This window comes from Syngnathoides biaculeatus, chromosome 8 (assembly GCF_019802595.1).
Source record: "Syngnathoides biaculeatus isolate LvHL_M chromosome 8, ASM1980259v1, whole genome shotgun sequence".
NCBI classification, from domain to species: Eukaryota; Metazoa; Chordata; class Actinopteri; order Syngnathiformes; family Syngnathidae; genus Syngnathoides; species Syngnathoides biaculeatus.
In genome coordinates this window covers 25,684,834-25,710,667 of record NC_084647.1, presented here as the reverse complement: position 1 = coordinate 25,710,667, position 25,834 = coordinate 25,684,834, and the positions used below count along the sequence as shown (strand labels likewise).

At 43.6% G+C, this 25,834-nt stretch overlaps 1 protein-coding gene and 1 non-coding gene across 5 annotated transcripts; one reads left to right on the top strand and one right to left on the bottom strand.

Moving 5' to 3' along the window:
- Positions 1-47: 47 nt before the first annotated feature.
- On the bottom strand, positions 48-25,832 carry tmprss4a (transmembrane serine protease 4a). 4 transcript variants are annotated; one of them, XR_009796206.1, is made up of 15 exons: positions 21,839-22,190; positions 18,866-18,917; positions 18,646-18,789; positions 13,119-13,271; positions 12,904-13,030; positions 12,696-12,815; positions 10,631-10,674; positions 8,238-8,400; positions 7,978-8,144; positions 7,144-7,239; positions 6,912-7,054; positions 6,678-6,830; positions 2,696-2,858; positions 864-930; positions 48-779 (listed from the first exon to the last, which is right to left on the bottom strand). XR_009796206.1 is itself a non-coding variant. In XM_061828405.1 (13 exons), exons 3-13 carry the CDS (start codon positions 18,755-18,757, stop codon positions 2,847-2,849), a joined length of 1,290 nt encoding a protein of 429 aa, XP_061684389.1. In that variant the 5' UTR covers positions 18,758-18,789; positions 18,866-18,917; positions 25,718-25,832; the 3' UTR covers positions 48-2,846. The 4 variants fall into 4 exon arrangements, 2 of the variants coding, with proteins under 2 accessions (XP_061684389.1, XP_061684388.1); XR_009796205.1 differs by having other exon boundaries at positions 864-2,858; XM_061828405.1 differs by lacking the exon at positions 21,839-22,190 and adding an exon at positions 25,718-25,832 and having other exon boundaries at positions 48-2,858.
- On the top strand, positions 24,683-24,755 carry trnai-gau (transfer RNA isoleucine (anticodon GAU)). Its single transcript has one exon. It is a non-coding gene; the product is annotated as a tRNA-Ile (tRNA).
- Positions 25,833-25,834: the final 2 nt, after the last annotated feature.

Here is a 25,834-nt window from a genome sequence, read left to right as displayed (position 1 = left end):
TGGCGGAGTGTCGGACACAGGAACAAAACTTGTTTTATTGGCAGACATCAAAACACGACTCGCATAACGGCGGGAACTCTGTGAACTCGTCACTCCGGAAGAGCAACAACAAAAACAGTCCGTGCGGAACCCCGCACCCCAACTCGAGGTCCCGCGGGTGAATTATGTAAACACCACTATTGTACCGATTTTAAAACCGGTTAATCGTTTTTTTGCTACAGGTGTTCGGTTAAAACCGATTATGTAAGTAAGCGTTTTTTTGCGATCCCTAGTGAGGGATGACTGGTTGTTACATCCAATGGCACAATTCACATATGTACTGTAAAAAATGAAAAGGAGAAGCCACTGGTTTCTTTTAGGCAGCAACGACCTGCTTCTCTGCCACAGACTTATTCCTCGTTTACCTTGCACCGTCCCCCTCAGCTCTTAAAGGGGTACACTCATAATTACAAATGTTTCAGTACTTATGCACCCCATCAATGTGGTTTATAATGACAGCGCCCATCGCCAGTGCTTTAGTTAGCAACACAGTCTGGGCAACGTAGAGCAAAAACGAGCTAAAGATCCTGCCTATGTTTACTCTTAATAATAATGGCAAAAGTTAATAAAGAAATGCTGTTGTCTTAAGATCCAATTACTGTCGGAGCATGTGCATAATCGAAGAAAAAGTGAAACTGGAAGAGATTTTCCCTTTTTTGAGGGAGAGGTCTGGTCTGCAGCCAAAGTAGAAAGTGCAGGATGCGATGGTGTGTAATGTTAAAATCCCACCTTGGCACAGCCTGATCGAGGAAGAAAGCACAAACAATATAATGCACAAAAAGCTAATTCTGTATTTTAAATATAAAAGGCAACATGACATTAACCTTAAAACTTTTAGGGAGCATCATTCAGCCCCCCAACACCCCACCCCTGTCAGTAGCTCACGAGAGGCTGGGGGAAAAGTACATCTTGGATTAAAAAAGTCTGGGCACCCCTGATGTAGAGAATATTGACTAAAAGCAGTGTATTATAAATGAAGTGTTTATAGAGTGGGTTTATTGCAGTTTTGGCAAGTCTTTCTTCACATAACTGTATTTATAAAATTATACAAATGCAAAATATGTAGAGCAAAAATTATGTCAACATCCATCCATTTTCCATTTTCTACACTGCTTATCCTCACGGGTGTCCTGGGCGTGCTGCAACCTATCCAAGTTAACTGCAGGCAGAAGGCGGCGTAAACCCTGAACTGGTCGCCAGCGAATCGCAAGGCACATTTAAGCAAACAACCATTCGCACTCCCTCATACCTATGGGCAATTTAGAGTCTTCAGTGAACCTACAGTACAATGCATGTTTTTGGAATGTGCGAGGAAACAGGAGTGCCCAGAGAAAACTCACTCAGGCACGAGAACATGCAAACGCTACACAGGTGGGGCCAGATTTGAACCCCAGTTCTCAGAACTGTGAGTCGGGTGTGCTTACCAGTAACCCACTGTGCCACGATAGTAACAACATGAAATTGATTATTTAATATCCAAAAGTTTATTACACCCACTTGCTTATTTGATCAACTACCTCTGTCATTCTATAATTATTTTAATTCTAAAAATGGAGTGCAACTTAAACTGGATGTGCTCAAACAAAAAAAAAAATGTCTGAAAACATAAAAGCCTAGTGAGTCCATGCTTCATTGAATTCAAATTCTGTTGACTTGAATCATTTGCACAAACACAATTCTCTTTTCTAAATTAAAGTGCTCGTTTGAAATTATTCTGTCATGTCATTTTTGATGAGTAACTGAATTGGCACCATCAATGCTTTAAACCAGTGCAATAATAAAGACATTTCCCTGTAATTTTAGACTTAGTACCATTTTACAGCTGTGCATGATATGATCATTGCCCGTACTGGACATAGCAAGTCATTAAAGATAGATGAGCCATTCCAGAATTGGAGGACATTTTTTTCACCACCATTGTAACCCAAGCACACAAGGCAAACATGCCCGTACATGTAAATTACAGATTTCAGAGGACAAAATGTAAACATCTGTTTTAGAAAACGATTCCTACATTTTATTTAGTCATCCACCGTGCCACCCCCAATTAAGTAAATCAGATACAATTAGTTTTAAAGCAGTTTGTTTTGTTTCCAAAATAAATAAATAAAAATGTTTCTATGGCACCCTTAGAATTGTTAAAACATTTTATTTTATAAAGCTAAGTTACAGCTAGCATCTGTTCTGTCACATTGGCGTCAACTGTTACTGTAGTGTGACAGTTAAAATTAGTCATCCGATATAATGTATATGATTGCAAGAGATTTAGGATTTAAATTTGAAATGTTTTTTTATGTGCCCAAGTATTTGTAACATTATTGCACCAAAATATATAATTTCACAAATAAAATTGCATTGAAAGTGTAATGTTGGTGGGTGACCTGAATAAATGAAATGGGTTGATTTATTACAGTACTTGTTTTTCTTGGGAAGGGGGGTTAAAATTAATGATTTTTTTATTTTTATTTTTAAAGAAACTGTCCCTAAATTGTCTCCAATTTTCTGGAACAACCCATTTGACAATTCAGTAAACGTACATTGAACACCTGGATGAGATTCATGCAGACCGTTAGTTCAAATTGTTATTGTTTTGCTTCGTTCACTTCACACAATATCTTCTATTAAAATCTCATCCAACCCAATGAAACAACCTTACCCGATCAGAAACAATAACCCAAAATCCGCATGAAGTCATGTGCATCCTTTTTCCACATTGATGTTTTGCTGTAGTTCATCTGTTACCCCTGTGAAATCCGCATCTTAACTTGCAGCGTGGTCCTACATATTGGTTGTCAAAATGGGGATCATCATGGGTTTTTCTGTCGGGTAAATAAAAAAATGACTGAATTGGTATTGAGAGGAAAAACAAGGTCCATTAATTACTATATATGGTACAAGAGTGAGGCATTAATGTGTGAATATGGAAATATTACAACTTTACAACAAATAACATATCTTTCTTGATGTGCCATCTTCGTCTTCTTCTTCTTCTTTTCCTTTCGGCTTGTCCCGTTAGGGGTCGCCACAGCGTGTCATCTTTTGCCATCTTAGCCTATCTCCTGCATCTTCCTCTCTAACCCCAACTGCCCTCATGTCTTCCCTCACAACATCCATAAACCTTCTCTTTGGTCTTCCTCTCGCTCTTTTGCCTGGAAGCTCCATCCTCAGCATCCTTCTACCAATATACTCACTCTCTCGCCTCTGAACATGTCCAAACCATCGAAGTCTGCTCTCTCGAATCTTGTCTCCAAAACATCCAGCTTTGGCTGTCCCTCTAATGAGCTCATTTCTAATCCTATCCAACATGCTCACTCCGAGCGAGAACCTCAACATCTTCATTTCTGCCACCTCCAGTTCAGCTTCCTGTTGTTTCTTCAGTGCCACCGTCTCTAATCCGTACATCATGGCCGGCCTCACCACTGTTTTGTAAACTTTGCCCTTCATCCTAGCAGACACTCTTCTGTCACATAACACACCAGACACCTTTCGCCAGCTGTTCCAACCTGCTTGGACCCGTTTCTTCACTTCCTGACCACACTCTCCATTGCTCTGTATTGTTGACCCCAAGTATTTGAAGTCCTCCACCCTCGCTATCTCTTCTCCCTGTAGCCTCACTTTTCCCCCTCTACTTTTCTCATTCACGCACATATATTCTGTTTTACTTCGGCTAATCTTCATTCCTCTCCTTTCCAGTGCATGTCTCCATCTTTCCAATTGTTCCTCTGCATGCTCCCTGCTTTCACTGCATATGACAATATCATCTGCGAACATCATGGTCCAAGGGGATTCCAGTCTAACCTCACCTGTCAGCCTATCCATTACCACTGCAAACAGGAAGGGGCTCAGAGCTGATCCCTGATGCAGTCCCACCTCCACCTTAAATTCCTCTGTCACACCTAAGGCACACCTCACCATTGTTCTGCTGCCATTATACATGTCCTGTACTATTTTAACATACTTCTCTGCCACACCAGACTTACGCATGCAGTACCACAGTTCCTCTCTTGGTACTCTGTCATAGGCTTTCTCTAGATCCACAAAGACACAATGTAGCTCCTTCTGAACTTCTCTGTACTTTTCCACGAGCATCCTCAAGGCAAATAATGCATCTGTGGTACTCTTTCTAGGCATGAAACCATACTGTTGCTCGCAGATACTTACTTCTGTCCTGAGTCTAGCCTCCACTACTCTTTCCCATAACTTCATTGTGTGGGTCATCAACTTTATTCCTCTATAGTTCCCACAGCTCTGAACATCCCCTTTGTTCTTAAAAATGGGAACTAGAACACTTTTCCTCCATTCTTCAGGCATCTTTTCGCCCGCTAGTATTCTGTTGAATAAGTTGGTCAAAAACTCCACAGCCATCTCTCCAAATTGCTTCCATACCTCTACCGGTATGTCATCAGGACCAACTGCCTTTCCATTTTTCATCCTTTGTAGTGCCTTTCTGACTTCCCCCTTAGTAATCATTTCCACTTCCTGGTCCTTCACACTTGCCTCTTCAACGCTTCCTTCTCTCTCATTTTCTTCATTCATCAACTTCTCAAAGTATTCTTTCCATCTATTTAGCACACTACCGCCAACGGTCAACACATTTCCATCTCTATCCTTAATCACCCTTACCTGCTGCACATCCTTCCCATCTCTATCCCTCTGTCTGGCCAACCTGTTGAGATCCTTTTCTCCTTCTTTCGTGTCCAACGTGGTGTACATGTCTTCATATGCCTCTTGTTTAGCCTTTGCCACCTCTACCTTTGCCCTACGTCGCATCTCGATGTACTCCTTTCGCCTCTCCTCAGTCCTCTCAGTATCCCACTTCTTCTTCGCTAATCTCTTTCCTTGTATGACTCCCTGTATTTTGGGGTTCCACCACCAAGTCTCCTTCTCCCCTTTCCTACCAGATGACACACCAAGTACTCTCCTGCCTGTCTCTCTGATCACCTTGGCTGTCGTCGTCCAGTCTTCCGGGAGCTTCGGTTGTCCATCGAGAGCCTGTCTCACCTCTTCCGGAAGGCCGCACAACATTCTTCCTTTCTCAGCTTCCACCACATGGTTCTCTGCTCTACCTTTGTCTTCTTAATCTTCCGACCCACCACCAGAATCATCCTACATACTACCATCCTATGCTGTCGAGCTACACTCTCCCCTACCACTACTTTACAGTCAGTAACCTCCTTCAGATTACATCGTCTGCACAAAATATAATCTACCTGCGTGGTTCTACCTCCGCTCTTGTAGGTCACTATATGTTCCTCCCTCTTCTGGAAATAAGTGTTCACTACAGCCATCTCCATCCTTTTTGCAAAGTCCACCACCATCTGCCCTTCAAAGTTCCTTTCCTGGATGCCGTACTTACCCATCACTTCTTCATCGCCCCTGTTTCCTTTACCAATATGTCCGTTACAATCTGCACCAATCACAACTCTCTCGCTGTCTGGGATGCTCAGAACTACTTCATCTAGCTCCTTCCAGAATTTCTCTTTCAACTCTAGGTCACATCCTACCTGTGGTGCATAGCCGCTAACCACATTATACATAACACCCTCAATTTCAAATGTTAGTCTCATCACTCGATCTGATACTCTTTTCACCTCCAAGACATTCTTAGCCAGTTCTTCCTTTAAAATAACCCCTACTCCATTTCTCTTCCCATCTACTCCGTGGTAGAATAATTTAAACCCTGCTCCCAAACTTCTAGCCTTACTACCTTTCCACCTGCTCTCTTGGATGCACAGAATATCAACCTTTCTCCTAATCATCATGTCAACCAACTCCTGTGCTTTTCCTCTCATAGTCCCAACATTCAAAGTCCCTACACTCAGTTGTAGGCTCTGTGCATTCCTATTTTTCTTCTGACGCTGGATCCGGTTTCCTCCTCTTCTTTGTCTTCGACCCACAGTAGCTGAATTTCCACCGACGCCCTGCAGGTTAGCAGTGCCGGGGGCGGGCGTTGTTAACCCGGGCCACGACCGATCCGGTATGGGATTCTTTAGATGAACGCTCATATTTGTTTGGCACAGTTTTTACGCCGGATGCCCTTCCTGACGCAACCCTCTGCATTTATCCGGGCTTGGGACCGGCCTACAGATTGCACTGGTTTGTGCCCCCATAGGGCTGCATTCTTTCTTGATGTGCCATCGACATTCGTTATCTCAGGCAGAATAATTAAATACTCTACCACAAGTTGGCAGGAGATACCAAGAAACTGTCTCATCCTGTCGCCATTCATACAACAGAATCCATTTGTGTTCAAATGAACGGGCTCCGATTACACTCTAAGAATTACCTTTGTGATCAAATTAACACAAGGTCTTCATTATTTCAGAAGTTATTGGGTAATTTGTATGACATTTTTTTTCCCAAGGTAAAAGGTGCGTTGACTCAATATATGTTGGGATACACTGCATTAACGTACATAATATTAGAAACTAAGTACATAGTGTGACGCAGACGTACACCACAACCAACTTTATTTAATGCCTTTGTGATAGTTTTAGTCCGTATCGCTCATGTATCAAACTGATACATTACTTTCAGCTCAAGACCCAAATTAGAGGTCAAATTTCTCAATATCGACTTTTATTGAACTCCTAATGTTGTCAGCGTTGTCTTTAACACTTTTGTGATCATCACTTTACCTCGATGACTGTGTGAATCCAGTTGAGCATCTCCTCCACGTTGCTGTAGACGCCAGGACGCCTCTCCCTGGCGCAGCCCACGCCCCAGCTCACCACCCCGAACAGGTACCACTTGGACGAGGTGAAGTGCACCAAGGGCCCGCCGCTGTCACCCTGAGGTACATCATTGGCTTTCAACATTTGAAGTGACTCCCCCAAAAGTCTTCGTTCTGCATGCGTTCATGCCGTGCTTACCTGACATGCGTCCACTTTCCCCTCCAGAAAACCAGCACAGATCATCCTATCGGTGATGGCGCTGCCATACACAGTGGGGCTGGCACACTTGGTTCTTTCGATGAGAGGGATGTTGGCTTTCTGCAGCGATGGAGAGATGTTTCCTGAACACAAGAGAGTACGCATGTTGAGCAATGACAACACCTTGCGTGTCTGTTTTAGATGCCATCTTCATTCAGATGAATTCTTTCACCGTTTTCCTCCAGATAGCCCCAACCGGTCACCACCATCGATGCTGAAGGAGCAAGGTTGTAGGATTTTGGGGGTAGACAAACCGGCATCTGGCTCGCTGGAACACAGCAGTACAGAAATGTGATCTTGACGACAATCATTTCAAGACCTTATTGGAATTGTTTTAAGTCATTCTGAAGTTTTGTTTAGTTTTAAAAAGAATTGGCAAATATGTGATCTACTGTTTCCAAACAATTTTTAGGTACACCTTGACAATATGACACTGTACCCTGGTGCCAAATGGGAAATGTATTCCTTTTATGCATTCATTAGTTTCTTCAACTAACTTAAAAATCACAAAAAAAGTTAGTCAGTTATACTTTTCAGTAGCTCAAATCATACGTGCGTCTACCTCATGTTTCCTGCTAAAGTCCAAACAAAAATGCAAAATGTCTTCACCTTTGATAACACCTGAAAAAAAAAATGCAACATCTTTCTCCAATAAGTTGAACAGCAAATTATTTTAATTGATTTGTGGTTTCAAATTGGCTCTCACTTCATCAGTTGTGAGAAAAGTAAGGCCAGTTGCAACAGAACATTTCCAGTTTTAAGATTCCAGTAATATTTGTTATATTACACTTTTTGAGAATCAAATGTGAGCCTTGCCCACCCCTGCCTTAGATGGCGATAGGTGTACCTAATATTGTGGCCTACGAGAGACGGCAGGGATATAGTGAATGTAATAATATATTTGCCGCTATAGCGCAGACATACCATATATTACATAGACTTCAGGCCATTTTGCCGTTTTTAAATGAACATTTTTGGGGGTTATGCCTTTACTGTTTGCACCGACCTCCCACTGTGATTGGACTGGTGAGCCTCATTAGTGCTATGTCATAATCATTGCGAGCTGGGTCGTAGTTTCCGTTGAGGATGATCCGGTCCACAGAGGAACCTCCCAGTGTGCTCATGTAGGTCCGGCCCGAAACCACTTTCCAGCGACTCAGCTCCTTTTTACTGCTGCGGGGCGCACAAGGAAAGGAGGATAAGCTGGGCTGACTACGACAACCAGCTGCCCAAGAACAAAAGAGAAAGGACAACAAAAGTACTAACGCGGTGAAGCAGTGGGCTGCAGTGACGACCCAACGTGGCGACACTAAGGAGCCTCCACATGTGTGCTGGCCGCCCTGCTGGAGGCTCACCTGCCATGGCCAATCCTCGATGGTAGCATCAGTACCACCAACAATACGGTTCTGAGTGTCCCCCTGTCCACAATCTGATGAGAAAACGCCATTCTTTAACCTTCTAAAGACCTTTTCACCATGATGTCACTGTACATCCGGGTAGCAAAACTTTCTCCAGTAGTGGCTTGAGGTAAATTGCTTTGCAGCGAGACAGAATGCCCATCATAATTTACATTTCAACACGCATGTTAATTCAAAAATAAACCTGGTGGAATGTCAGACACAATTTACATGATCCTGGAAGGTCTGGCTCATGAAGTGACTTTTCTGTTCCTCAAAATAATGGAGCAGAACTTTTCTTTGACAAAGAAATTAATCGTGTGTTGTTCTGTACTAGCAGGCTCGGCTTTAGTTTTGCTTGTTCTGTACTAGCAGGCTCGGCTTTAGTTTTGCTTGATTACTCAAAGACAACCCGACAAAACATTTTCCCAAATGACTTTCACAAAGGTGATAGTGGAGGTTTGGTTCCCAGTCTCTCCCCTTAGAAGTGGCTAATACATTTTTTCGGGCAACTATTTACCACAGTGATTTACCACGAGTGGAGAATTACTGAATTAAATGAACTGTACATTTGTGAAGTACAGTTCAATTTTATTTAAATTAAAGTAAAATACATTTGTATTTAATGTTTGTCAAGTTTGTTTTCAAGCACTTATTAGAGTATAAATTTAATTGACCGTGCAATATTTTTCATTATTTGTAATGATTGTAAAATATTATTGTAATCGTTTTTCTTTGCCAATTGGCTAGGGGAAATGACATGCAGTACTCTTATTCCTACACCCTTGTAGTGAGGCCTGCTTTCATCATTATGAACACTAGAACACATTGTGTACTTTGAACAAACTACCGTAATTCCCGCCACGCTAACAGGGCCGGTTAAAAAAAACATACTGTTAAATATCACTGAGACACGGCAGTAACACGCTAGTGCAGCATTAACAGGGCCAGACCACTGATCTAAAAAAAAAAAAAAAAAAGACTGGATGGCTCATTGGCCACCAAAACTGAAGTCGGCGAAAGCAGATATCCACCATCTTGATACTCCCAAAACAACCATGCCGACCTATGCAGCGAAGGTTTTGTGGCTGTGAGAAAACATTCCACAGGTAAGTTATAAAGATTTACTTTGACATTGTTAAAGTTTCTTTGTAAAGGGTTTTTTATTTTCTGATGAGCTGAATTCACTTGAACAAAGTTTTGTTTACGGATGTTGTTGTTCACTGTTCACTCTCTGCTTCACCTTTATAGGCCGGTTTTTCGCCACAAAGCGATGTAAATATTTTCCCAAACTTCATCAGTGGATAAGCAGGAAAACACATTTTCTGTGAATTTTTGGGTGAATTTCATAATACAGAAATCTGCAAATTGAATTTGATTTTCAAATGCGAGGAAACACGTTTAAATTTTCTGTCTGAAATAAGACGTTGCATTGACAACAAATGAACAATGCGTTTAGAATGTGTTTTCCCATAGTGAGTCCTTATTTCCAAAAATATATCTAACTGATTGTCTTAAAATTTAATGTTTTTATGACAAAAAATGCTTAGTTTTTTCCCATGTTATGATAATATGTGGCATACCAACTCGAATTAAAAGTCCTTCATGTTACCAGAACTGAAAAAATGTCAAGTTCACACGACCAGTTTTAATTCTACATGCCAAACTTTGAGGGAAAAACCCCGCCATAATCCAACCTGTAAACCATGTCCTCCACACGTTTTGGGAGTACCAAGATGGCGGCCAACTGGCTTCAACCAATCAACACACTGCTAGATGTGTATAAACTATCCAGTCTTCTTTTAAGTCAGTGGGCCGGACCGGTAAAAGTCACTTCCTTGGCACATATATTCCACAGGTCTCACTCTTATGTTTTCCACTCGAGTGCCCCCTTGCGGCCGTCAGAAGAAAAAAAAAAGCACAAATTAGCCACATCACCGCATATGCCGCAGGGTTGAAAGCCTGTGAAAAAAAGTCACGGTTTATAGGCCGGAAATTACGGTACGTTAATTGTTTTTCTGACAGACCTGGTTGAACTGGTTTATTTTTTAATCTGGGAACTCTTTAGATTCTAATGAACAATTCCAAGAAATGCTCATGTATGTTTGCTTCAAGGCTTTTGCAGTCAACAGTGGCATGATTGGGCCTGTTAGAGTCAAACTGGTCCCACAGCTATGTCATCTAGTTCCCTTAAGCTCCCATGGAGTAGATGGTATGAGCATCACGACTTTCTGTGCCTACTTTTCTAAAAATAATACCTACCTGAACAGGCTAAAGAAACCACAGCTCCGGATCTGCATGCACTCCTGAAAGAAGGGAGAAAAATACTTATAAGCTATTCTGTAACTCAACCACAGTCAGTGTTAACCAAAAATGAAAAAAAGATTTTTGCATGATACAAAAATAAGATGTGAAATCATTGAAGATAACACACCTTGAGAATCTGAAATGGTAAAATCAAGGCAACTAGAAAGATCTTCAACAAGCAAAAGGCAAGTCAAATTACCTTGATTGAACCTTTGGGGATTACCGAGGCGTAGTTAAGTGAGAAGCTACACAGACAAAAGGCCTTGAAAAAGAAACGGAACGAATACTGAAAACTGTTTTGTCGTTGAGAAACTGAAACTTGTTTGTGTGACAGATAGAAAAGAGGGAAATCAACACAGAGTCAGATGCCGAAAGAGAGAGCAGTACAAAAATAACTCGAGAAAATATGGTTTCGAGGTCCAAAAAAACGATATTGCTTCCTGTTTTAGTTTATTGACTCTTTCAAAAGCACAGAGTCAAATGTTTATTGAATGTCTCATTTCAGAGTAACAAACATATCACCATATGGATAATAATCCATCTATCCATCCATTTTCTGCGCCGCTTACCCTCACAGTGGTCGCGGGAGTGCCGGAGTCTATCCCAGATATCAAGAGGTGGGGCCACTTAGAGACAGACAACAGCCGCACTCACAATGACACCTACGGACAATTTAGAGTCTCCAATTAATGCATATTTAAGGTTGTGGGGTGAAACCGGAGTGCCCGGAAAAAACCTACGCAGGTACGGGGAGAACATGCAGGCTCACACAGGTGGGGCAGGATTTCAACCCTAATCATCAGTAGTGTGAGGCCAACGCTCTAACCATTTGCACCACCAAGCCACCGAATGGATAACTTACAATTTAAATCTACCAATTCAGCAATAAGGGTTCAAACTTGTGATTCTGTCATCTTGCCTGTTCCAGAATAGAAAATAAAGATACATCTAGCACTTTGTCTTTTTGGTTTAATTACAGTATCTTCATGTGACAGGAAGTGAAATTCAAGACCTCGTGAAAAGGCCATTTTTATCAAATGCAAGAGCGTTCATTTAGTTAATCTGACCAGAAGGAAGAAAAGATATGGACTCAGTATTATAATACAGATTTTTGTTCTAATAATATTATCAATATCATTTTTGACACAAGTGCACGGCACAGCGTCACTTGCATGTACTTGAGCTGCAATGTGGGGCTCTGGCTCAATGCCGGGGAGGTTCCCACTGGTCCCCCTCTGGGGCTCTCTTCCTTGTCTCCACGTGGAGGTTTGGGGCCCATGCTGCTGTGTCCTGGGCCTGTGTCTTCCTCTTCCTTTTTCTCAGGCTGCCGCTCTCTCCCTTGTGCTTTGTAGGGTCCTTGGCTGACTTGCAGCTTATGGTTTGGGGCAGCGCCTCCTGCCCACCTTTTTGGCCTCTGTCCTGCTTGCTAAGCAATGGTCGTTTTTGGGGGTAATTAGCTGTTGGGTAGCAAAGGGCTTTCTCTGATGAGTGATGAGATGGATGATATCCTGCCGCACTTTTTTTTTTTTTTTTTGTTACATAGTCACGCGATCAACCAAAACTGCCTCGGCGATCGACAGGTAGATTGCGACTGGCGGGCACCCCTGTTCGAAGACATTTTCTATAATTCTACACTAGCAACTTTGGGAATAGTTTGACGAGGGGCATGTTTTCATGTTTCACAATGATCGTAACCCTGTACACAAAGCAGTCCTTACATTTTTTGATACCATGTCACCTGTTAAGGGTCTTGGCAGTGGCTGCAGCCTATGTTGTTTGAGGTTTGAAATCCAGACGACACCTTGGACTGTTCACCAGTCAATCACAGGGGCATTATCAGAGTATTGTAAATCACTATGGGTTTGGGTTGAAAGAACTCAACCCAAATAAAGAATTTTGAGACGAACTAGATCCGTGATTGTGAGCCCGACCTCTCTAATTCTCATCTAGACAAATCTTCCATTGTGAATTTCTGTAGGTGTCCCAAAGTTCATTCATAACGCGACACTGGGGAACTCACTGATCAACTGCAGCATGTTGAACGGGCGTGTTTGCTGTCCCCGATTTGAGTGCAGCAAATGGTCCAGATGTCAGGTTAGATAATAATGTGTTGACCGGGACTTTGGTGCTTTGAGGTTTACTGCCAATGGAAAAAGGGCAGAGATATTAGAGATCAGATATGAGGCAAGCTAACTCCGAAATATTTTGACACTGTTCATAAAACTGACTTTGTGTAGCCCAGCTGCCTGCACGTCATTTCCGTGTGTTGCTCGGTCCAGCCTTCGCTACACACGCTCCTCCATCCTGAGCTGGGATCGTATACCTGGAGAACACTCTGATGGGTCATGAGGCGCACTGCAAAGAGGAATAGTCAGGAGGGATACATTTTTTCCTTAAAGTTGCGCTCATAAAAATTTAGATGATGGTAACTCCTTGGATCTACCTGGAAAGGTGGTGTTAACCTTGAACCTTGACAAACATGTTTGTTCATCTTCCCCTCCACTGCAATCATCTGTTCCATCGCACGCTTTATCTAGCGGGATGAACTTAAACGACTTTGTGCAAAAGAAGTACTTGCTGTCAATCAGCTGCTTTACTGGAAGGAAGAAGAGACAAATGATTCTGAAAAGGAGGACTTGATTTGACAGTGCGATGTACAATACCCCCCTTTCTACCAAGCGGTCCAGTTCAATTTGATTCAGTATGGTATGCAAAAGTTGTCAAGTGGACCAAAATAGGTGATGTGCGTGTATCACTTTATTGACAGCTTGCTATTGCATAATCAGTCAGAATCCTGAGCTGAACCCATCAGGAGGGTCGGAATAGACAACAATAACATGTCATGGTTGGCTCGCCTTTGAGCACAGCGGCTTCCACCTTGTGATTTGCCTTTCTGGGTAGGTGGATGGCACCATTCAGAAGTACAACTCAAATGGTACCATCAGTAATATAGTGGTAGTAGTAGTAGTCAATAGTAGAACAGGCGGAAGACCTGGCACCTCAATGATTCACAGACTATGATGGCAGATGAAGAATGTAACTGTCCTTCCATCCCACTTGTCTGGATTTCCCAGCCTTTGGATGTCATGATCCTGCCGCTCCAGCACGAGCTGTGCGGGTGCCTGCACGGGTGCGCTGATTGGGGCGCACACCTGCGTCTCATGCGGGCTGATTAGTCTGTGTATTTATATTACCCCGATGACGATTGGTCCCCGCCAGTTCGTTGAGCTTCATGCCCCTTTCCAGCACTCTCGTTTCCCTGACCGAACCTGTGTGTACCGACCTTCGCCCGTTCTCCGACCACCCTTGTAAGCCTGACTCCTTTGATACTTCTGCCTGCGTTGATTGTTCCCCTGTGTAACGACTCCTGCCTGCCCGCTCACCTGCTCTCTTCGCCCGACGTCCCAACTACCGCTGCTGCACCGGATTGCCTGCTCGATTCCCGACCTCGGCATATAAAAAACATTTCTCCTTGAACTACCTTGCATCGTCCGAGTCCTGCATTTGGGTCCTACTCCCATTCCGATGGGACGTGACAGAACGAACTGACCACAACAGGACCCAGCAGGAAGGACCCGGCGTCGCCGGGACCGATGGAAGGTAGACCGTCTGCCGGAGGACCAAGCCTGTCCAATCCGGGTAGGCTCCCGGCCCTCCTCCGCTTCCGTGTCTTACGCTCCGCCAGCGAGGTATGAATACGTCCCGAACACGACCCGTCCGGCTCCTCATATTTTTCTGGACTCTGACTTTTCGGAATATGAGGAGGACCGTGATTTGTATGACCGGCTGCCGGAGTACGACTCCGATTATTCTGATTATGAATCTGCTTGTCCGATCTTTCATCCCAGTCAGTTTGTTTCACCTCCCCGCGTTTCCAGCACCCGAGCGTCTTCGCCCGGTAGGTCCAAGTACAGCAATCCGTATGAGGGAACCCGCTTGCCCATCTACCCGGGACCTCCGCGTGGCGGCCAGAGGAGACGCCGTGGCCGAGTGCTCCCTCGTGCCTTCCGCTGCGCGGCAACTAAGACATCGTCCTCCCACTCCTCGCCGGCAACGGCGAAACCGGCAGACCCGCTGCTGGTGGCGAAGCTTCCAGCCCAGAGGGAGGAGGAGCCGCCAAATCACGAGGCGTTCGGCCGCGAAATGCGGGCGCAGATAGAGCGGCAGAGCGCCGAATTGGCGGCTCTCACGGCCCATGTCCGGCAAGGATTGGCGAACCAGCTGAGCTACGCTGACGTCACAACTGTGACGGACTCACTCCTGATGCAGGTTCACGAGGCAGTTGGAACTGACCCGCTCCCGAGACATGCCCATGTGTCAGTTTTGACTGACTCTCTGCCTACTCTCGTTCACGTTGCTGTGGAAACCGACCCGCCCCCTCGCCAAGCGAACGCTGCAGTGGGAACGGACTCACCACCTCGCCAAGCGCACGTAGCTGTGGAAACTGATCCGCCTCCTCGCCATTCCCACGTCGAGGTTTTGGCTGTTGCGAGCAGAGTTCACGCGGCAGTTGGAACTGACCCGCTCCCGAGACATGCCCACGTGTCAGTTTCGACTGACTCTCTGCCGACTCTCGTACACGTTGCCCTGGAAACGGATTCGCCACCGCTGTCCAGGAAGTGGCAACGTCTCCACAGCCGCTTCTTGTCCGTGCTCTGGTCGTCTCGCAACCGCGGCGTGGGAGGTTCTCATCCAGAGCAGTTGCCTGCCTCGGCCCTGTTCCTGCTTCGTCGTTTGGTTCCTCACAGAGGTCGTCCGCCCGAATCGCTCCGTGGGGACCCTGGTGTTTGGGTCATCCTCCTGACCTGTCCACCCGGACACCTTGCGTTTGGTGGCCTGGATGGCCACCAGACTGGGGTTCGGGGTGGGTGGTGCCCTCCTCCGGACCCCCCCTTCCGCCCACCCCTACCTGTGTTAATTATTGTCTGTGTTTTTTCATTTAGGCACATCTGGGAGCCGTGCCTTTGAGGGGGGGGGGGTACTGTCATGATCCTGCCGCTCCAGCACGAGCTGTGCAGGTGCCTGCACGGGTGCGCTGATTTGGGGCGCACACCTGCGTCTCATGCGGGCTGATTAGTCCGTGTATTTATATCACGGCGATGACGATTGGTCCCCGCCAGTTCGTTGATCTTCATGTCCTGTTCGTGTGCTCCGGTATCCCTGATCGAACCTGTGTGTACTGACCTTCGCCCGTTCTCTGACCACCCTTGTAAGCCTGACTCCTTTGATACTTCTGCCTGCGTTGATTGCTCTCTTTGCCCGACGTCCCAACTACCGCTGCTGCACCGGACTGCCTGTTCGATCCCCGACTTCGGCAAATAATAAACATTTCTCCTTGAACTACCTTGCATCGTCCGAGTCCTGCATTTGGGTCCTACTCCCGTTCCGATGGGTCGTGACATTGGATGTGATTGAAGGGCTATCAAGATTCTAGGCTTCTTTGAGTGCAGTGAGATCTCCATGTTAAAGATCCCTTTCGACTGGAATCCACAAGTAGCTAGAGGTTTGATACTGAAAGGGTGTAGCTACAGTGAAGAAAATAAGTGTTTCAACACCCTGCTATATTGCAAGTTCTCCCACTTAGAAATCATGGTGGGACTGAAATTTTAATCATAGGTGCATGTCCATTGTGAGAGAGATAATGTAAAAAGACAATGTGTGATTTTTTTTAAGGATTTATTTGTGTTATACAGCTGTAAATAAGTATTTGAACACATGAGAAAACCAAAGTTAATATTTGGTACAGTAGCCTTTGTTTGCAATTACAGAGGTCAAACGTTTCCTGTAGTTGTTCACCAGGTTTGCACACACTGCAGGAGGGATTTTGCCCCACTCCTCCACACAGATCTTCTCTAGATTAGACAGGTTTCTGGGCTGTTGCTGAGAGACACTGAGTTTCATCTCCCGCCACAGACTTTCTTTTAGGTTTATTTCTGGAGAATGGCTAGGCCACGCCAGAACCTTGACATGCCACTTAAAGAGCCACTCCTTGGTTTTCCCGGCTGTGTGCTTCGGGTCATTGTCATGTTTAAAGACCAAGCCACGACCCACCTTCAATGCTCTGACTGAGGGAAAGAGGTTGTTCCCCAAAATCTCACAATACATAGCTGCGGTCATCCTCTCCTTCATACAGTGGAGTTGTCCTGTCCCATGTGCAGGAAAAACACCCCCAAAGCTTGATGCTACCACCCACATACATCACAGTAGGGATGGTGTTCTTGGGTTTGGAACTCATCATTTCTCTTCCTCCTAACATGGTGAGTGGAAGTATGACCAAAAAGTTCCATTTTGGTCTAATCTGACCACAAAACCTTCTCCCGTGACTCCCCTGTATCATCCAAATGGTCATTGGCAAACTCAAGACGGGCCTTGACATGTGCTGGTTTAAGCAGGGGAACCTTCCATGCCATGCATGATTTCAAACCATGACGTCTTAGTGTATTAAAAACAGTCACCTTGGAAACGGTGGTCCCAGCTCTTTTGAGGTCATTGACCAAGTCCTGTCGTGCAGTCCTGGGCTGATTCCTCACCTTTCTAAGGATCATTGACACCCCACGAGGTGATATCTTGCATGGGGCTGCAGGGAACAGGCGGAGGAAAAGTTAGAAAGATGGAGGTACGCACTGGAAAGGAGAGAGGAATGAAGATTAGCTGTAGTAAAACAGAATATATGTGCGTGAATGAGAGGGGCGGAGGAGGAAGAGTGACGCTCCAGAGAGAAGAGATAGCGAAGGTGGACGACTTCAAATACTTGGGGTCAACAATAGAGCAATGGTGAATGCGGTAAGGAAGTGAATAAACGGGTCCGGGCAGGTTGGAACAGCTGGCGGAAGGTGTCTGGTGTGTTATGTGACAGAAGAGTCTCTGCTAGGATGAAGGGAAAAGTTTATAAAACAGCGGTGAGGCCGGCCATGATGTACGGATTAGAGACGGTGGCACTGAAGAAACAACAGGAAGCAGAACTTGAGGTAGCAGAAATGAAGATGCTGAGGTTCTTGTTTGGTGTGAACAGGTTGGATAGGATTAGAAATGAGCTCATTAGAGGGACAGCCAAAGTTGGATGCTTTAGAGACAAGGTGAGAGAGAGCAGACTTTGAAGGTTTGGACATGTTCAGAGGCGAGAGAGTGAGCATGTTGGTAGAGTAGGTAGAGTGCTGAGGATGGGGCTGCCAGGCAAAAGAGCAAGAGGAAGACTAAAGAAAAGGTTGATGGATGTTGTGAGGGAGGACATGAGGACAGTGGGTGTTAGAGAGGAGGATGCACAAGAGAGGCTTAAATGGAAAAAGATGACACGTGTGGCGACCCCTAACGGGACAGGCCGAAAGAAAAAGAAGAAAGAACACTTCTGATTTTGCAATCTTTATTTCCTGTGGGTCGTGACCAAAAGAACAAGATCCTGGATACAAGCAGCCGAAATGAGTTTTGTCCGCAGGGTGTCCGGGCTCTCCCTTCGAGATAGGGTGAGAAGCTCGGTCATCCGTGAGGGGCTCAGTGTTGAGCCACTGCTCCTCCGCATTGGGAGGAGCCAGGTGAGGTGGTTGGGGCATCTGATTCAGATACCTCCTTGACGCCTCCCCGGTGAGGTGTTTCAGGCATGTCACATTGGAAGGAGACCCCGGCTACGACCCAGGACACCCTGGAGAGACTATGTCTCTCGGGTTGCTTGGAAACACCTCGGGATCCCTCCGGAAGAGCTGGAAGAAGTGGCTTGGGAAAGGGAAGTCTGGGTATCCCTTCTGAAGCTACTTTCCCCGCAACCCGACCCGGAAAAGCGGTAGAAAATGGATGGATGGGTTACACTGCTCCTATCACTTCATTTTGCGGTAGGAAACACAAACCAGATTAGGGTATCCTATTCCAACCTGTTCCATAGTGAACTGAATAAAACTCTACCCCGTGGTAGACAAATGGTAAGAGAAATGATTGTGACCTTGTCCTCTCTTTAAAAAGCACTACAGCCCATGACTTACTGAAATATGCTGCGGTGACCAGGATCCCTAGCAACACCACAACTGCTCCAACCGTTAACAACACCTTCTTGGTCTTAGATGCCCTCTCTTTCTGTGTTTTTGGAGCCGTCATGGGCCTTCTGTGGCGTCCTGGCCGCGGAACCACTGGAAGGGAGGTGAAAGATAAATGAAGACGGACCAGAAAAATATTCCTCCACAGTGGACCAGTGAGTCACCTTACCTATGTGTGTTGGGTTCAACGGTGTTGTACTTTCTTCAGGAGACTGAGCGATCTGCCAACAGAACAACAAGGAATGTTGAGCACAAGTGTAGAAACAAAATACAATGCAAGGGTGAGTTAAGTTAGGTGCAGCTGTGTGGCATTAGCCATTTGCTATTGTTTAAAAGCCAATGCCTTCACCAGCTATGTGCATGTGTTTTGAAATTAATGAGAAGTGTCATGTGAAACCTCATACCAAGAATTTCAAGTTAGATGTGGGAGCTTCCTTCAGTAAGAACAACATTCCTAAAAAGATTCTCAACACGTGAATACTTTGGAACGAAAATTTTTCATTATTATTATAAAATGGTAGAGCTACTCCCACGAAACACAAAAAAAACTCCTTTCAAAACTTTAGAAAAATTACTCAAGTACTATTTCAATACACTTACCAATCGCAAAATGGGAAAAAGACCTCTCAGTGTCTACTGACAATGATTACTTGGTAGAAATTTGAAGAAATACATACTGAATGACAAAATTCTGTAATATACAGCTAATCCAGTTCAGTGTACGCCATACATTACACATTATGCATTATAGTTGACATAAGATGGACTATTCAAAATCAAATATGGACTTACCACAAGATGCAAACCACTCTCATCAGCAAAAAGAATCAGAAGGGCCGATGAGATTTTGCAATGAAGTAGAGAGGTGAACCAAAGTGTCACTTATTTTCATGCTCTTTGGCATTTGTAGACCCGCACAGTGCTTCTGGTCATGAGTTGCACAAAAAACTTGCTCAGTTTTGAACTGTAGGATTCCAATCTCTCCTAATTTTTGTCTGCTGAGTGATTTTAAAGGTATAGAGCGTCCAAATATAAATGTATTTATATTTGTAAATCTAAATCTTGTGAATCTAGCAGTTGCTAGGAAAAGAAAACAATGAGAGATTGATAAACAATCAACATTCACCATTGGCAATGTCTTGTCACAATGTGTATTATGTCAGAAAATATCTCTCAAACGTAATAAAAAAAAATGGATAATTGGATTCTGTTTTCTCAGGAAATTGTCATACAAAAACATAAAATGTAATTTAATTTGACTAAATCATATCTTCTCATTTTAGACCCCTGTGCACGCCACAGGTTCACTTGTAAGTACTTGAGCCGCTATCCTTCGAGAGGTGCGATCTGGGGCTCTGCCTCTATGCTGGAAAGGTTCCCACTGGTCCCCCTCTGGGGCTCTGTTACTGGTCTCCGTGTGGTGGTTTGGGGGCCATGCTGCTGCGTCCTGGGCTTGTGTCTTCCTCTTCCTTTTTCCCAGGGCGCTGCTCTCTCCCTCGTGCTGTGGGGGGTCCCCGGCTGGTTTTTGGGAGGGAGGCAGCGACTCCTGGCCACCTTCTGGCCCCTGTTCTCCTTGCTGGGCAATGGTTGTTTTGGGGGAGAGGAATCGGCTGTAGGGTAGCGAGGGGCTGCCGCTCTTTTCTCTGTGGCCTGCCAGCCAGGCGGGCCAGGTCAGAAACACAGGAGTCGAGCCTCTTATTTCACACACTGTGCACATTTTTAGTATTTACAGTACACTGTACATATTTGGCACATTCTCATGTCTCATTCAGGGTCCCCTGGGGGATTGGGACAAGATGCCAGGCCGGGTGCTAGCAAATTTTTGTGTCATTTATAATCTCTTATCAAGCTTGTGCAGTGTCAAGTGATCCTTACAATTTACAGTCGGGATGGGTTGAAATCTGAGTTTTAATTCATCCCGTCAGCACGATCCTAATGGAACAACTCGTTTCTCAAATCGCCTTTCCCCATTTAAATCAATGGAAAGGTCATAAATCCATGACAGCTTCTATCCCCAAAAATGTAATGTTTCTTAAGAATAAAAATAAGAAAATAAAAGAAAAAGAAAAAACTGTAAAACCTTACCATGGTAAAATAATTACATTGAATGTATGTAATTTAGTTTGATGGACATTGTACTAATTCTTCTGGTGTGCACACCAGTTACAGTAATATTAGTCATTGTTTGCAGAAGACAATTAATACTGTATATGCCTTTGTATTGCTCTATTATTTGTCTTATTCCACTACATATATTCAAATATCAGTTACTTAAAGTTTATAACATCATAACACAGGTGCTGTTTGTTTGCCTGCCTCTGGGTTCCTCATTCTGTTAGCATTACTCTGGCAAACTTTAAGGCAAAGCTATGCGATTAGTTAAGTACATGATGTGTAATTTTTTTCATGTTTTATCTTAAGTTTGACAGCAAGGTTCAACTGGGGTAGCCAATATACTGCTTGAAGACTCTGTTTGGGAGAATTGTTCCCTCTACCAAACTGCTTCAACAATGTTGAGTTGATTGCACTGCAGCAATACAATGCAATTATCATGAATTTTTGCTTATAAGTCACAATAAAAAACTTGCCAGAAGAATAACCTGTATCTCAAAAAACTCATAGATAGGGTCTGTCACATTGTATCTCAAGGCACCTCCATATAGTATATCATAATGCAATAGTACTATCTGCAAACATCTCTGAAAACATAACCACTACAGACTACCATGTTTAATAAAAGGAAAACCCACTGTGTGCTCGCCTCTATGAAAACACACTAATTTCAGACAAGTTTTTCAAAGCATACAAGGGCACCATAAGCAAATATTTGGGGAAAACCACTCACAACAAACGACTGAGCTGCGACTAAAGACACTTTGTATGGAGAACTGTTTAATAGCAGTTCAAAGGCACCATATTCAAACCTCTGCTTAAACGTAACTAATGACCAACAACTTAGTTGATTGACAGGTGGATTGTATCTTCCACTGCTGCTTTGAATCACTATTTGCAGTTTAGAGTCTGTTAAGGACTTGAGGACATAAAAACCAATCAGCCTTTTTGTGGTTTTGTGTTGGTAAACAAACTGGATAAATGCTACATGTTCTCCTCAAAGAATTTCCACTTGTAACTCTTTACTCACCCACATGATGCAGTTATCAGTCTATGTTCAACTAGGATGACAAAAGTCCACAAAATGTCTTGGGATGTAGCACCTCCAGAACCTCACAGTCCAACAAAAATGCTGCGTCTCCTTCCTCTCCTTTTTCTGGTTTCAACTCAAAACATCTGCTTTGATTTTTAATTTAATTTAATCTAACCCTAACCCTAACCCTAATCTCACTGGAAGGGTATCTTGACTTCGGCTTCTCAGCAACCTCTGGCCTGTCGTAAAGTGTCGTGTAGCATCGGGTTTCGAAGTTCCGCAGATTCAGAAAAAGACAGACCTGTGACCGAGCCCTGCTAGCAAACAAAACAAAAACTATTCCAGGTAACCTGACACTTGAAGCCGCTTTCTCTCAATCCGTACCTGTGCACCTTTCTCACTTTAGTCCCTCCCACACATCCACCTACACCAAACGTTTCATGCCTCCCCCCCCCCCCACCTCCAGCACTGTGGACAAATGAAATGTCTATTCCTCTTTGTCTTTTTGCACTTCATCCTCTGCTCCAGCGCCAACATTTCAAAACTGTACAATACCTAAATATCCACTGATGTCGTCATTACAGAGTGTTGACACTTTTTGGCACAATTGACATCCCGCACTTTGCACTAAATGCGCACAAAATAACACACACACACACACACATATGAACACACAAACACGGTAAACACACTTTGAGCCTTAGGCATGTTTTGTTGCCTGTACGGTTTTGACTGTGAAATCAGCCGTCAACTGCATGACTCAGACTGTGCCACGTCTCACACCACGTTCAGCACAATAATGCTCACGAGGTGCTGGAAAAATGCTCCCGACATTAAGTGCCTGTGAACAATCTCACGCAGAAGTATTCAGACAATCTGTCTATTATTGTTGTTGTAGTTTGCAATGCTCCAATGCTACTGAAGGTGTTTACTGTAAATTGCAGAACCATATTTGAGACTGCGTAAAAGTCAGTTGAACTGCTCACAGAGAAAAATATTGTTAAATAATTGTCTAAATACAAAGCATTATCAGATTTGTGAAAGTTGGGATTATTTTTCAATGTGCTCTGAATAATATGCAAATGCACGTGATGATGTTTTTCCAGATTAAAGCATAAAATTCCAAAGATAATCCCTTTTCGATTTCAAAAACTGTGACTCATGCAAGGTGAGCATTTACTAAGAACTGGATTCTGTAAATTCAGATCACAGATGAGAGCATTAGTACATTGGAGTTAGTGCATTGAGGTATCACACGAGGCAAAATCATACAACCCAGCTTTCCCAAATATGCAAACATCTGACGTCACACAAACTATGGCGGCTACTGTGAATGACAGCTTCCATATCAAGGCCATAATCTTGATGTTGAAGAAGGCAAGTAGGGAAAACAAAACAAATCCTCTCAGTAATTGTTCTCTCAAAAAGTATTTTTTGAAGAGACTTCACTGCGTTCATTAAAGTCTTTAGAGAGAGACCGAGAGAGTCAACTGACACAATTTACTGTACGAATGGTGAGTGGGATTTCCTTTTAAACCTGTTAGGGCAGTGGATTGTGACGCTCCTTCTTGGCAATCCCTTTTATATAAGGCTTGGACCCAATGTGCTTGCCACACATTTAATGAGAGACATCTGAGCTCCCCTAGACCGGAAGTTACAAGTCTAAAAATGAATTAGAGCAGCAATAACGAATCCTTTTTCATCATCTTCAACAATATACAATATATCCTGCTCAACTAAAGATTGATAGAAATATAATTTGTATTATTTTGATGATAATATTACATGCATCCATCCATTGTCTAAGCCACTTATCCTCACAAGGGTCGCGGGAGTGCTAGAACCTATGCCAGCTATCAACAGGCAGGAGGGGGAATACACCCAGGACTGGTTGCCAGCCAATCACAGGGGATATAGAAACAAACAACAATTCACACTCGCACCCAAGGGCAACTTAGAGTCTCAAATTTGTGGATGTTTTTGGGATGTGGGAGGAAACCGGAGTACCCGAAGAAAACCCATGCAGGCATGGGGAGGACATGCCAATTCCACACAGGCGGGTCCAGGATTGGAACCCTGATCCCCATAAGTGTGATGCTGATGCTCTAACAAGTTTTTCCACCGTTCCGCCATAATATATTCATTTCAATTATTTGACCCCCCCTCCCCCACACGCACACCCTTATTCAAGCTAGTGATAAGCGCCTTTATTTGTCAGTCGTCTTCTCCTTCAATAAACTCTTACAAAGCATTGTGCTCACTAGGTCATTATCAACAATAGGGGTGGTGATAGTACAAAAAAAAAAAAAACTTGCCTGGGCATGTGAGCGAATGACTAATAAGACCTGGAGAGAAAGAGTCATTGTCATGAACACCGCACTTCTTTACCAGAACTGTTGAAGCCACCAAACTTTTGGACTCAAGTCTAACTCCTGGATTCATGTAGATACACGTTGGTTATTTGATATGTGTGCAACAGAATATGGTTAAGAAATTTACACCCTGCTATAAAAACTTGTTGTGATTGTGTTCAGTGTGTCAAGCTTGTTAACCTCCAGTGACTCCAGGATTTCAATAAAAAAAATGTTAACCCAGGTCCTTTTAATAGGAAAACTGATGTTGTACGATTTACCGTTTTAAAGGTTACAAAGCATGATGCTTCTTAAAATACAGACTTAAAAATAAAAAAGAAAACATGTTTTGCAAACTTCAGGGGTGACAGCAGCTTGTAAATAGACAAATGTTTAACTTTTTGTGATATGTTCAAGAAACTTCAGGAGTTGTTAAAGATAAAAAAAAAAAAATAGTTTTAAACCTACTTGATTTCAGATTGTGGAGTGAGGCCCCGTAGCTCAGTGGTTAGAGCACTGGTTTGATAAACCAGGGGTTGTGGGTTCGTATCCCACTGGGGCCTCCACTCCCTGAGAAGGGTTGCGTCAGGAAGGGCATCCGGTGTAAAAATTGTGCCAAACATATGTGCGTTCATTTGAGATGACACGCTGTGGCGACGCCGAAAGAAACTTACTTATTTCAGATTGTGGAGCAGCAGCAAAAAAAAAAAAAAAATAACAAAGAAAATATTTTCAAACTTGCCCACCTGGTAACCTTGAAAGGCACAATAGCTAAATAAGAAAAAAAATGAGTGAAAAAAAACAAAAGAAATTCATTGTATTGAATATTTGAAAGTAAATAACAAAACATCACATTGCAGGCATCAACTTCAAAATGAGTCAATATTTGCCAAAAATTGTTAAAAATAAAAACAAAGTTTATCAATTTAAACATGAAATCTTGAATTTGATGTATTTGAAAAACTTTGCAATTTATTTTTATTTACATTTTACACAAAGTCCAAACGTCATTGAAATTGAATTTGGCACCACTGAATGTTGAACAGACGCCTAACTGAGACCTGCACCAACACCCTGAACTGGTTGCCAGCCAGTTGCAGGGCACATAGAAGCAAACAACACTTCAGACTCACATTCACACCTATGGGCAATTTGGAGTCTTCAACTAACCAACCATGTATGTCTTTGGGATGTGTGAGGAAACCGGAGTACCTGAAGAAAACCAACACAGACACAGGGAGAACATGCAAATTTCACACAGGCAGGGTTGAGATTTGAACCTGGTCCGTAGAACTGCTGCTCATCACACATACTGGTCGGCATGACTGGCATTGATTTATAAAATATCACAAACACAACAACTAAGAACAAAAGTCACGGGAATTTGCTACAGCTGCCAAACTGCAAAAGCCCTTTGTCAAGAAAATCCTCAATGAACGACAAAATTGGTTGTTTAATATTCAATGACACCCCCGAAATAAACAAGAACCCAAAATACATTTCTCTGCTTTATATGCACTCATACCTGTTATGGCTTTAACAATGCGACTCCTTTTTCAATCAGTATCCAACGCTTGAATCTGTGAGGAAAAGTATACCCAGTTCTTTCTGAAGAGTTACTCTGAAGTGCTTCTTCCAACGT

Coding starts and splice junctions, on each gene's coding strand:
- tmprss4a (XM_061828404.1), bottom strand. Junction 18,790..18,865: donor GTTGAACCCAACACACATAG/GTAAGGTGACTC, acceptor CCTCCCTTCCAG/TGGTTCCGCGGCCAGGACGC. Junction 13,272..18,645: donor GGTCACCGCAGCATATTTCA/GTAAGTCATGGG, acceptor TCTTCCTTCCAG/TAAAGCAGCTGATTGACAGC.